This window comes from Typopeltis vanoorti, chromosome 22 (genome assembly GCF_054136105.1).
Source record: "Typopeltis vanoorti isolate ZY-2024b chromosome 22, IOZ_Tvanoo_1.0, whole genome shotgun sequence".
In the NCBI taxonomy this organism is placed as follows: Eukaryota; Metazoa; Arthropoda; class Arachnida; order Uropygi; family Thelyphonidae; genus Typopeltis; species Typopeltis vanoorti.
Window position 1 is genome coordinate 7964319 of NC_143570.1, and position 13709 is coordinate 7978027.

Below are 13709 nucleotides of genomic sequence, written 5' to 3' on the forward strand. Positions count from 1 at the left end.
TCAGTGGAGACCTGAAGATAGTAATAATAACAACTCAGGTGAAAAGAATGGTTACACCTGTCTCTGCTGTTATTTATTAATCTCTCTATATAAATATATATATTTTAAAGAATAAATTTTAAATGACTTTAAACCAAGATAAAATATTAAATTTCAATGATGATAATGATACAACTAGTTTCAGCCTTTTACAGCCTTCTTCAGGTATCCACTAAAGGTAGAACACAGTAATAAAAAATTGAAGTTATAAAAAAACTGAGAATTACAGGCAAAAAATGCAATACATGATTGACACCAAAACGTATTTTTCAAGTCATTCTATCTGACGTGCTATTGTTTGTTGCATGCGTGCTTGCAGGTTCTCGTAAGTGCCTTGAACAACTGCAGTATGGCTATCAGGGATGTTATAACTCAAATTGCTGTTCAAATGTTCAGAATTAAGGAGGATTTCTCAGGACTCCATGATTTCCTTTCAAACTCATCACTACAGTGAAAATTGTTTTTGGATTTATCCCAGCAAACTGAGTGACTCTGTAGATCGTCATGAGGGTTATTAGAAAAAAGAACATGACTGAATAGCGCAGATGCAAGTGATCTCTTATGCTCCTCAATACACAGTTCAACAGATTTGTTAGTCTGTCTAAAATAAGGAATATTACAGTCGCACCATAACTTGTAAACACCTGGATATTTCAGGTTATGATGAATAGGCTTCGGATGGCTTACAAGAGAATGGACTTTAGGGAGTGTAGTGAAAAACGCCCTGATGTTGTATTTTTAAAAATACAATTTTTAAATATATATATATACACACCACATTATCAAAGAAAGTAATATGTAAATATGATCAAATAGATTTAGATTAGTTCTTGTCTCTATGGAGATGGCATTATCCTCTGTAATAAATCTGGTCCATGAGTCATAAATCAAGGTTAAATAATTGTTGTAACAAATTTTGTATGATAATCAGCAGATAAAAAGACTAAAATGGGCAGAGAAACAAACAGATATTACCAGCATTCTCAGATAGAACAGATTAGATATTTTAGTTACCATATTTTCCGGTGTATAAGACGTTCCTATGTATAAGACGCACCCAAGAAATTTAATATAATTTTCTGGAAAAATCCTAAAACCTAACACAAAATATCTCAACACGTCAACTCAATACTGATAAACATCGGTAACTGATTACTCGGATGAGATATTATGAAACTTGAATAGGGACTCCCCGTTCTTAGCCAATGACGCGCTAGAAGTGACATGAAGGTCACGCATCAATTTGATTGCACCATTAACCGCCTACAAAGATCTTGGAACATAAAAGAGAGTGCATATGACTTTGAAAAGAGGAAACAATCTTTACCTTCATTATATAAGATGCACCCCATTTTTAAGATGAATTTTTAAGGTAAAAAAGTGCGTCTTATACACCGGAAAATACGGTATTTAGGTTGAAATTATTATTATTATGTGACACCTCAAGGAGTCTAAGTATTTGCTTTGGGATGGCACTATACTCCACAACACACAATTCACTGACTTCAAAACTTTGTCCACTAACAATTATACACATTGATAGTGCCACTGCCAACATCTATGCACAATGCCATCTATCACTCACCACCAATATTTTTTGTCTGTAAATTTTTGTGTTATTTTGTGTAAATTATTGTATTATTTTTGTGTGTGTGTTCTCTGCAGAGTTGTCTGTATGTGGAAGTTGAAACACAATGAGTTTACAGGAGAAAAAAACTCTGCTACCTCCATATGGTATTGGCTAATTCACCTTATATTGAAAAAGGCCATATAAAGATTCCTCCAATCATGATGAGAATCAAACTCTGGTCTTTTCTAACTGAAGGATGCAATGTGTTCTCATAATCCAATAGCATTAGGGAGGCTTTTAGTGAAGATGCAAATTAAATATGGAAACATAAGACAGAATAAGTAAGGTTGATATGGCGGAAAGTCAGCTTTATAAACTTATATGGAACGAGAAATAAACCAAAATACCAAGATAGCAGTACACAAGACATGGAACAATTTTTAATTTAATTTATGGATCAGAGAGTTAGAAATAAAACAGTTGAACACTGACTGGAGACCCACAGATATGTGACTTCTGAAGAATTACAGGAGTTAATAGATTACATCAGTGGTGGAGAAACTTTTTATGTGCACGTGCCAAAAGTTTACAAATCGAGTTGCTGACGTGCCAGGCAGTTTTTAATAGGGGAAAAATTAATAGAAAATTAATTAATTTATAAATTTATAAATAATATTTTATTTTATTTATAATATTTATTTATATAAAATTTATAATATCATCATCATCATAATCATCAAATTCCTGCCATGTACCATCAAGGGGTGTACAGGATATGCTAGTACTACATGAAAAATTTAGATCATTACTAGCTTCCTATCTACAATTTTCCTTCAAATCAGTCTGTTACTTGTCAAGCCTATAACATTATCAGATCTTATATTTCTATCATCTAAGACACTTTTTACCGTATCAATCCACCTATATCTTGGTCATCCTCTGGGTCATTTTCCTGCTAACTGGACAGAGAACACTTGTTTTGCTAATCTTTCCTCGCCCATTCTGTTTAAGTGACTATACTACCTGAGATTAGCTCTGCTAACGCATTCCTGGATGCCGACAATGTCAAGTTCTTTCCTGATATCCTTGTTTTTAATATGATATTGCCAATGATGCCATCTGTTCGTGCCCCTAATCTTTCTCAGGACTCTCATATCTGCAGTCTCTAGTCTTTGGTCAAGCGGTTTACTTCTGACCCAGCTCTCAGATTCATAAGTTAAAACTGATTTGAACACTGTTTTGCATACAGCTAATTTAGTGTTCCGACTTATTTCTCTCTTATATTTTTATTATATATTTATAATATTCTTTAGTGTAAAATTGATTATTGTATTATTAAATTGATTTTAATGATGCTGGTTTGAAAAAAAAAAACAATAGTGAGAAAAATATTTATGCATTGTAATTCACCATAGAAGTTAGCTGAGCAAGGGAAGCAGCAGAAGGATGTCAACTTGTTGGCGAAATGCTTACCATATTTACTTGAATATAACTTGCACTCCTGATTTTACTTTATGAAGAAAGGTGATTATGAGCATGAGGTGATTAGCCAGCAGTGTGAAGACCTCAGTAAGAAAAGTGTATAAGTGGAACTACAAGGGAGGTGATTATGAAGAGCTCAGAAGACGGCTTGCAGGTGTAGCATGGAATGAGGAGTTAGCTGGAAAAGAGATTAATGCAGATTTGGGGGATTTTCAAAACTATCTAGTAGATGCAATGTCTAAATATATTCCAAGGATGAGAAGGTTAAATAAGGTAGGTGTGAATTGGATGAATAAACAGATAAGGCATGCGATACAGAGAAAAAGGGCATTATGGAGGCAGCATAAGAGAAGTGCAAATAACCAATTCCATGAGGATTACAAAGACCGGGTAAGGTGGGTGACTTGGTTGATGAAGGTAGCTAAAGTGAAGTATGAACAGCAGTTAGATAATGTAGCCAAAAAGAATGCTAAGGAGTTCTTCCGATATGTAGCCAGCAAAAGAAAGAATGATTATGGAAGGATGATTGGAGAAAATGGTATAAAGACAGCTGTTGCGGAAGATGTAGTGGAGATACTTAATGAGCAATTCATAAAGATCTTTCAATCTTGTGAATGTGACTTCATGGAGAGATTGAGAGCAGTTGATGATGGGGAGGAGAGACTCACTGTAAGTGAGCAAGAGGTGTATGGGGGAGTTGAGCAAACTAGATGTAAATAAGGCTGTGGGACTTGATAATATATCACCACTTGCTGTTTTAAGGATACTTGTGATACCTGTTTTAAGGATACATAAGACTGAATGATAAATGCACGTAAACACAAGAAAGATATTTAATTAACCAGATATTTCGGTCTGGAAATAGCAGACCATTTTAAATATCTTTCTTGTGTTTACGTACATTTATCATTCAATATATCGCCACGTATTCTGAAGAAATGTGCCAGCAAGTTGACACCGGCCTTGACATATTTTTTTTTATAAAAGTCTTGTACTGGTCAAGTTCCTAAGGAGTGGAAGGAGAGCAAGATTGTGCCACTTCATAAAGGAGGTGATCGAACTCAACCATCAAACTACAGGCCTATCTGTGTGTCAGGTGTTGTAGTTAAGTTGTTGGAGAAGCTTGTGAGAACTAGGATTCAGAATTGGATTGACAACAATGGTATTATCTTTGATGGACAGTATGGATTTGCTAAAGGGAGGTCATGTTTTAGTAATCTACTTACTTATTACAATAAAATGACAGCTTCCTTGGACAGAGGAGAAGGATACACAGTAATATACAGGAATACCTCGATTATCACGGTTATTGTTGCCACGAAAAATACTGCAATAATCGAATCCACGATATTCGGGATAAATAATGCATGTAAAATGGGTGATCAATGCCAAGGATTTTTCAAATCTATTAATTAAATTTTATATATCAAGTAAAAAAGAAAAGTGTTAAACGTGTTAAGTAAAAAATGAAGGTTCATTAAGAAAAACAAGATTATTCTTTAATCTTTATTTATATATAAGAAGTACATACAATTATTCTTTCTTGGATAAAAATTGGTGTAGAGTTGTCTGGTGGAATTTTTTCTTTCTTTTTTTTTCTTCATATAAAACTCGGTAGCAATGGATGGAATTTTCAATTTCCTGACGAACTTTCAGTGATCGCTCGAGATTAGGATCGCTGTTCAAAATTTTTTTCTTTAAAATTTTCAGCAATTCTAAACATTTCGTCCATTTCTTTGAGGGTAAATTCCTTCAATGCCAAGTCAATTTGTTCGTCATTATCATCGGCTTGAGCATCGTAAGCACGTTCTCTCTCGAGGTTAATTAGGTCTTCATCATCCAGCTCCGTATCATGTGACTGAAGCAGGTCCTGAACATCACCTTTTTCAATTTCTTTTAGTCCTAGATCGAAGCGCTAGAGTTTGCAGCGTGGTCTAAAATATGCCGAACAGTTGATTGATTCATTTAGACCGTACTCTCTTGCAATTTTGGGGTTGGTTCATACTTATTTATCATATGCAACTTATCTTCTAAGCTGAACACTCTACATTTCTTCTCGATAGCTGTAGACTTGAAATCATCCTTGTTTCTTTTAGCATTCATTGTAGGGGTAAATAACAAGAGAAATAAATATCCACATGTACTTCAGGCAAGGGCGGATGGTTACTGGTAAGTGGTGAGAAGGTGCCGTCGGATAAAAACGAAGCACTACAAGAGAGCGATACCTGAAGAGTGGCGACTCGAACTGGCTACATATGTAGTGGGCTACGTCTCGCGGCCGCGATAATTCAAATTTGGAGCACAATAATTGGAATTTTGGTATCAAATTACAAACCGCGATAAATTGAGAATCGCGATAATCGAAGCCACGATAATCGAGGTATTCCTGTACTTAGATTTCACAAAGGCTTTTGATAGATTTCCACATGATAAGTCGATAGTCAAACTAGAGTAGATGTGGTTGGATATTAGATTGGTGCATTGGATTGGAGACTGGCTATCTGATAGGTATCAACAAGTTGTGTACGGGAGGGAGCAATATCCAGGAAAAGGAAACTCACTAGTGGTGTGCCTCAGGGGTCTGTTTCAGGACCATTACTGTTTAACTTGTATATTAATGATATTGGTGAAGATTTGGATGGAGATATTCAGTTGTTTGCAGATGATGCAAAGTTGGGACGAACCATGAAGAGTAGAGAAGATGTTGTGGCCTTACAAGAAGACATGAATAAATTGAGTGATTGGCATGGGAATAGGGATGCGAGTTCAATGTTGCAAAATGTAAGGTTTTAAAATTTGAAAAACAAAGATGGGATGCAGAATGTATGCTTAGTGAGGATATATTGTTGGAGGTGGAGGAAATAACAGATCTGGGGGGTGATAGTAGATAAGGATCTGCAATTTAGGGGACACGTAGCCAAAATTGTGAAGACAACACAAAGGATTCTGGGAATGATGTGGAGGACACTGACTTGTAGAAGTATTGAGATTCTTGTTCCATTGTATAAGGCTTTGATTAGATCACACATGGACTATTGTGCCTAGAGTTGATCACCTGGTTTTCAGAAGGACGAAGAGATGTTGGAAAGGGTCCAGAGGCGACTGACTAATAGTTTCTAAACCTCTGGAATGTCGAGTATGAGGAAAGATTGAGAAGATGAAACTTGCAGGGTCTGGTGGACAGGAAGAAGAGGGGAGATATGATAGAGACTTACAAGTTATTAAGGGGTTGTTATAGTATCAATGCTGGAGAGGTTCTACAGAAAATAGTGGGAGATCAGGAGAGAACCAGGAGTCATCCCTGGAAACTTATAAAGCAGGTTTTTTTCATGCAGAGTTGTGAATGATTGGAATGCCTTGCCTGAGAGTGTGGTGTCTGCAGAGAATTTGAGTGTGTTTAAAGCATGGTATGATGAGCTGTGTGTATGATAAAAGGATTTCCCAAATGAGTCTTTGACTCCAGGATCTTGGGTAATAATAAAGACATTAAAAAGTTTTGCATATACCTCGCACACAAAAAATGTTTAAACACGTTCACGTCGAGGCAATAGTAACTCGCTCCCGAGGTAACAACACGCCCTCCCCAGCAGTCATTATACTGCAGATGCAAGAAATAACAAGTAGCTTTATTGTATCCCTGAATAAGGTACAGAGGCTTTTGAGTCTGTGTAATATATTTCTCAACAAATAGTGAAATTAGAGACTACTAGAATAAAAACAGCGTTAACTAATGAATCAAATGTCCCCCCTCTCACAGAAATTATGCTGTATAGACTTAAGCAAAACCATATGTTGCACCGAAACACGGTATCTAACTAAAAACTATTGTCCAATTTTTCAATTATATGAAATAAGTGTTTGTTTTATTGCATTTGAAATTCTCGATGTCATTATGACAGATCACAAAGGCTAACTTCAAATAAAATTCTACCACGAATTGAAAAACATGCCATATAATGAGTGTGTGAGTTCACCTGCCAGCTCAAATGCAAAACAAGCAGCCATAAAATTCAACCAAGGGTTGAAATTTTGTGTGAGTTGCACCCGGCTGTAATGAGAAGTTCCGTCAGAACGATAAATGACACCCCATCATGAATGTGTTAAAACTAAGAAATATATAGTGAATGTTGTTATGATAGTTTCAGATGTTATAGAAGTCGGTTGAAGAGAATTAGTATTTCAACTCAACAATTGTTGAATGCCTTTGTCTTTGGATTGTGTGATCTTTTGTTAATATTGCAACAATCATATGCATGTCTTCATACCTGTTCTCTTGTGTAAAACAAAATTTAACACAAGAGAGCAGGTATGAAGACATAATTAAAAAAAAAAGTTGAATAATTTATAAGCATATAAAAGGATATGATATCACCTGTAAATTGTTGACATGCCAGCAAAATTCTCGTAAGTGCCATCTCTGGTACACATGCCATAATTTCGCCATCAAGGGATTGCATCAATTGTGATTTAACAATCATAAGAATGAAATGTGGTCTGTAGCCACCTCAATTTTATGATCATCCTTATGAGATGGCACTTTCTTACTCTCCAGCTGATCTGATACAGTAGTGATAAGATCTTTTTTACTAGAAAAACAGGTCTCTTTTCTTTCTACAAAACAAGACAGTTGGAGAATACATTCAATTACAGAAATTATATACTGTTCCCATAACCTTAGTTACTTCAGCTGTAATTCCTGCTAATAACTGATGCTTACCTTTCACTTTTTTTGGGTATTCTTCCAGTTGAAAGACATCCATTCAATAACCAGGTCAATGATATTGTTAGTTCCCTTAGTAAGTTCCTTAAAACATGTAGCAAAATCTCACCAAATCTTACTGACTTGTTGACATCGAGAGTGCTTAGTACTCTTTAATTCATAATTTCATTTCTAATCATCCTATTCTCCCCATTTCTTTATGAAGTTTTTTATAAATCCCACATACATAAGGTTGAAACCTATTAGTAATAACATAATTATATAATGGAACATCAGTACTGTGGATAGCCTGAGGGTTACAGCACAGTTCCCAAAATGATAATTCCAGAACCTGCTCTAAAAAACAAACATACAGGTTATAATGAGACAAGGAGTGATGAGAGCGTGGTCCACGTTTGCTCGGAGTTGCCTGGTGTTGCACTACCTTACCTCAGTTCTGAAAATATTTTCAGGTGCAAACTTTGTTTACTTACACTTGGATAAAGGATTAAACTAAATTTATTATAGTCTAACCAAGTGAAAAATAAACTTCCAAAAACATGCAGGTATACAAGCTACTTGAGGCCTCCAGGAATCAGGGTGATAGTTTTACATTGAACAACGAACTTCATTTTCCATCCCAAGAATGGCCTATAGTGTGTTGCAGAGTAGACTATTCACTTAGCCAACGAGGCCAAAATAAAACTCTCTCACCAAAATGAAATACTATGATAAAACGATTAACAACTCTGCTATGCTATTTGTTTCAGCAATTTCTTTAACCGATAAAGGTCAAAATCCGAAAATCATTTCTTCTGTACTGGCTTCATAATCAAAGAATGCCTTGGGATTTTACTTGGACCATAATGCTAATCTTTTCTCATATTCTTTTTTTTTTTTCTTATTATGAACAAAAATTGATTCATTAGAAACAAAAATATTATTTAATTGGAATAATTTTTTTGTTTCTAATGAATCATTACATGGATCATTAGGAGAGAGAAAGAGAGATCCATGTAAGAGCAAGCAGGACATTTTTCCTTGGACACAATTAAAAAAAAAGATATTAGTTCATAAAAATATAATTTAAAAAATACACTATTTTTTCCCCTCAAGCATCAGAAAGTTCAGCAGTATTCTGCTGATGCTAAAATAAAATACCAGTATAAAGACTGGTATATTTTATACATAAACAGTGCAGACGTAAATCATTTCTGCACTGTTCTAGTTACTACTGTTCAATCATTTAAATGCATAAAGATAAAGTGATATGAATATATCTTTAATACAAAAATAAAGTGAACATGAAGATACCTTTACTAGCTCCTCTTGAGTAGCAAATTCTCTATTGCAATCTTTCCAGTGACAGTTTGTTTCTATAAAGTCTCCTGGTTCTGAAGTCTCTTTAAGGTCAGAAACACCATCCCTATCTTCATCTCCAATATATTCCCCTCCTACAGTGTTAACTGTTTCCTTTTTAACTTCAGTTCTTTGCGATTCTTCAGTATCCACAGTGCTACTAACCACATTGCTAGCTGTTTCTCTTCCATTGAGTGTGTTCATCTAATATTAATTGAATTGTAAAAATATAAAAAAATAAATAAAAATATTTTTGCTTTGACATTACAAGAATATACTTAATTGTATTGTATAATTGTATTATACAAGAATATTGTATTAATTGAAATAAGAAACTCTTGAAAAAGTCTTATTATAACCTTAGTTACCTTAGTCAGTCACCTCTGGACCAGAGGCGACTGACTAAGGTAGTTTCTAACCTCTGGAATGTCGAGTATGAGGAAAGATTGAGAAGATGCAACTTGCAGAGTCTGGTGGACAGGAGGAAGAGGGGGAGATATGATAGAAACCCACAAGTTATTAAGGGGTTGTTATAGGATCAATGCTGGAGAGGTTCTACAGAAAATAGTGGGAGATCAGGGAAGAACCAGAGGTCATCTCTGGAAACTGTATAAAGAGGGTGTGAGTAGGGGAGTGATACCAACAAAAGGAAACTTTTGCTGGTATTATTGAAGATTTACAAGCGGAATTTTCAACAAGATTTGTGGATTTTCATAAAAAAAAGCATCGACGTGTGATTATGTTTGAATGCCGAGTTGTGTATTCAAACATAAAAAATAAAATTTCTTCTCGAGTGACTGATGAACATTTGCATGCTTCAATACGAATTTGCACCTCAGGTTATAAAGTGGATCTAGATAATCTGGCTAAGGGAAAACAATCACAAAAGTCACATTAATCAGGTAGACATGTATATATTCTGATGGATACACTATATTACTTAGTTTTTACGTGATAATAATTTTTCATTGTGTTTCATTTTCATGCCTGTTTCATATCTCGTACTTTAAATATTTCTGTGAAATATTTAAAGTACGAGATATGAAATATGAAAAGTAGACTATTGTAATTATGTTAGGGTAGATGGATTGACATAATAAAAATTGATAACTTAAGTTTTTTTTTTTTTCACTCACTATTTTCTCTTAAATAAAAGCATGCGGCCCGATTATTAAAAATAAAAGTTGAATGTGGCCCGCGAGTCTGAAAAGGTTGCCGATCCCTGTCCTAGATGAGTCTTTGACTCCATCGGGTCTTGGGTAATAATAATAATAAGAAGAAAGAATTCTCTAATAATTTTTCAGCAGCATGTAAATCATAACTGCTCAAGAGTTTGCATGGATAAAATTCCAAGCCATCTACTTGCCTAACATAATTACAATAGTCTACTTTTCATAACTTGGATATAGCATAACTTGCAATAAACTGAATATTATAAGTATGTATAAAATACTAAGAGTGATTTACAATACACAGAATAACTGATCATTTTTTCTCATGCTGAACAGATAATGTGCAAGTGCAAGAAGAATGACTGTTATGGGAGTTTTTAACTATAGCAGTATAAGCTGGGAAGAGGAAAATGCATGTAGTAATAAGGGGATGGAATTTCTAGAATTCTTAAGGAACAAATGTCTTAGGCAACATGTAATAGAGAGAGAACAAGAGGTTCAGGAGTTGTGGATTTGGTCATAGTGTCAGAAGAGCTGATAATAAGTGAGATGACATCTCTCCCACAGTTGGAGAGAGAGAGAGAGAGTGACATATGGTTTTGACTTGGAAGATAAATAGACATGCAGGTGTATCAAAGAAAAGGGAACATATGTGAAATTATAAGGCAAGTGATTATAATAGTCTTAGGTATCAACTAGGGGCAGTTCCATGGAAGGCAGAATTGGAAGGCCAGGATATCATTAGTGCTTGGGAAATTGTGAAGGCATATTTGTTAGCAGCGATCGTAAGCTGTATTCCACGAGTGAAGAAGCGGACACAATTTGGTGTAAAGTGGATGACAAACAATATCAAACAGGAACTGCAGTTGAAAAAGAGATTATGGAAGAGATATAAGGAGAGGGGTGGAGGGCAGATACACGAAGAATATAAGACGCAGGCCAGGAGAGTGACCAGTATGGTGAGGAAGGCAAAACTGGAATATGAGAAGAGATTGGCACTAAGATCCAAAGAAATCCTAGGGAATATTTTAGATATGTAGCCAGTAGGAGGAGAAATGATTATGGCAGAATGACATTGGGGGGATAAAAATGAATAGGGTGACTGAGAGGACATAGTGGAGTAGTTCAATGAGCACTTTATTGAAGTATTTCATCCTGGAGAAAAAGAAGGTTTTAATACTAGAGGGATAGGGCAGGTTCAGGGTTTAGAGGTGCAGGAGGAGAGTGTGTTCCAAATGCTGAGTACGCTGGATACCAGTAAAGTTGTGTGACTGGATGGTATTTCACCTCAGGTTTTGAGAAAATGTGGTAAAGAACTGACAGCTCCGTTGTCCTGGCTCTTCAATAAAAGTCTGGCTGCGGGAAAGATATCCACGGAATGGAAGGAAGGAAAGATAGTGCCACTGCACAAGGGCGGTAGCAGGCTGGAAGTGTCTAATTATAGGCCAGTAGTTGTTAAGGTCTTGGAGAAATTAGTGAGGGACTATATACAGCATTGGGCAGATGAGAGAATGTTAATGTTATCTGTGAGAATCAACATGGATTTGTTAAGGGGTGTTATTGCTTTAGTAATATGATTGCCTTTTATAATAAAGTGACAAAAGCAGTTGATGAGGGAAAGGCATATACTGCCCTTTTTTGGATTTTGCAAAGGAGTTTGACAGGGTGCCGCATGAGAAGCTGATATTTAAGTTGCAACACATGGGTTTAAATGTCGGGTTAGTCAAATGGATTCAGGATTGGCTGTCTGATAGGTATCAGAGAGTTGTGTATGGTGGGGCAATATCAAGGAAGCAGAAGGTTACAAATGGGCTTCCACAGGGCTCAGTAGTACTCAGACCTGTATTGTTCAACCTTTGTATCAATGATATAGTCAATGGATTGCAAGGGAACATTCAGTTGTTTGAGGATTATGTGAAGCTGGGAAGGGTTATCAGTAATAGTGCAGAAGTGGCAGCCCTACAAGAGGATTTGAATAAACTAGACAGATGGGCAAATGAATGGGGGATATCAATTTAATCAAACAAAATGTAAAGTCTCGAAGTTTGAGATCCATCGATAGGAGGATGCATACTTGATTGGAGGAGCTATACTGGAGGAAGTAGCAGAGGCAAGAGATCTGGGGGTGATGATTGATAGAAAACTGAAATTCAGGGAGCATGTTGCAAAGGTGGTGAAGGTAACCCAGAGGATTGCTGCAATACTGAGAAGGATACTGACCTACAGAGATAAAAGAGTTATCATTCCATTGTATAAGACCCTGATCAGACCACACTTAGACTATTGTTCTCAGATTTGGTCCCCAGGATTTGAAGGGAATAAATTAAACTATGGAAAGGGTACAGAGGTGGCTAACAAAGATGGTTTCAGGACTGTACAATGTCAGTTACGAGGATCGACTGTGGGAATGTGGGCTGCAGAGTTTGGTGGATAGAAGAAGGAGAAGTGATATGATCAAGACTTTTAAACTGTTGAGAGGCAGAGTAGACATTGGGGAGTTCTTTCACTTCATGGAACGGCAAGAAGGAGCAATGACAAGGGGGCCATCTCTGGAAGTTACAAAAGGAAGCTGTGAGTAAGAGGGTGAGGAGTGGTTTCCATTGCCTGAGAGAGAGTGGTTAGAGCAAGAATGGTCAATGAGTTCAAGGAGTGGTATGATAAACTTTGTGTTTCCTAAAAACAACTTCCCACGATGAGTCTTTTGACTCCATGGAGGCCTAGATAATAATAATAATAACAAAAGTAATGATTTTGATGATTCCAAATACTCATCACATACTGACAAAGTCAAGAAATACAGTGGATCCTAAATATGTATTGTTAATTGGTCCTCAAAAAGTTGGATGAATCTAATTATAGACCATTCTGTACATCTGCAGTCATAATTACGGTAACTGAGAGATTAGTAAGGGATAGAACAATGGACTAGGTGAGTAAGGCTGTATACTGTATTGGTGGATATGTGCTCTAGCAGTGAAGGGGGGGGGGGGCTTCAAGTTCAAAGAGCCATTGTAAGAGTTATGAAAACAAACTAAATGTCTGATAAGTAGAGATAAAGAGTCAATTGTACAATGGTACAACAGACTCATTACTTATTTATATATAAGTATCGCTTTGTAGTTGTTATGTTTCATAGAGTCGTTTTCGACTCCTGGTGATTCTATGAACATATGTTCTCCATTCAGATCTGTCCCTGGCCATATCTTTCAGAATTTCTGGTCCCATTCCAGTTGCTTCTTTAACTCCATCCATCCATCCATCTAATTATTGGTCTTACTCTTCTCCTGCTTCCGTCAACTTTAGCAAGCATCATCATCTTCTCCAGACTGTCATTTGCTCGCATAATATGTCCAAAGTATGATAAGAAGTAACTCTACTTATGTACAAA

General features: G+C 36.0%; 1 protein-coding gene across 4 annotated transcripts in view; it reads right to left on the minus strand.

The window, feature by feature from the left end:
* LOC150094140 (uncharacterized) overlaps positions 1–13709 on the minus strand; it is a 285741-nt gene that overhangs the window by 71445 nt on the left and 200587 nt on the right. For all 4 annotated transcript variants that reach the window (XM_090411829.1, XM_090411832.1, XM_090411830.1 and 1 more), the window contains one exon: positions 9105–9353. In XM_090411829.1, the coding sequence (XP_090267955.1) occupies positions 9105–9353 (249 nt within the window). The remainder of the gene's footprint in view (positions 1–9104; positions 9354–13709) is intronic.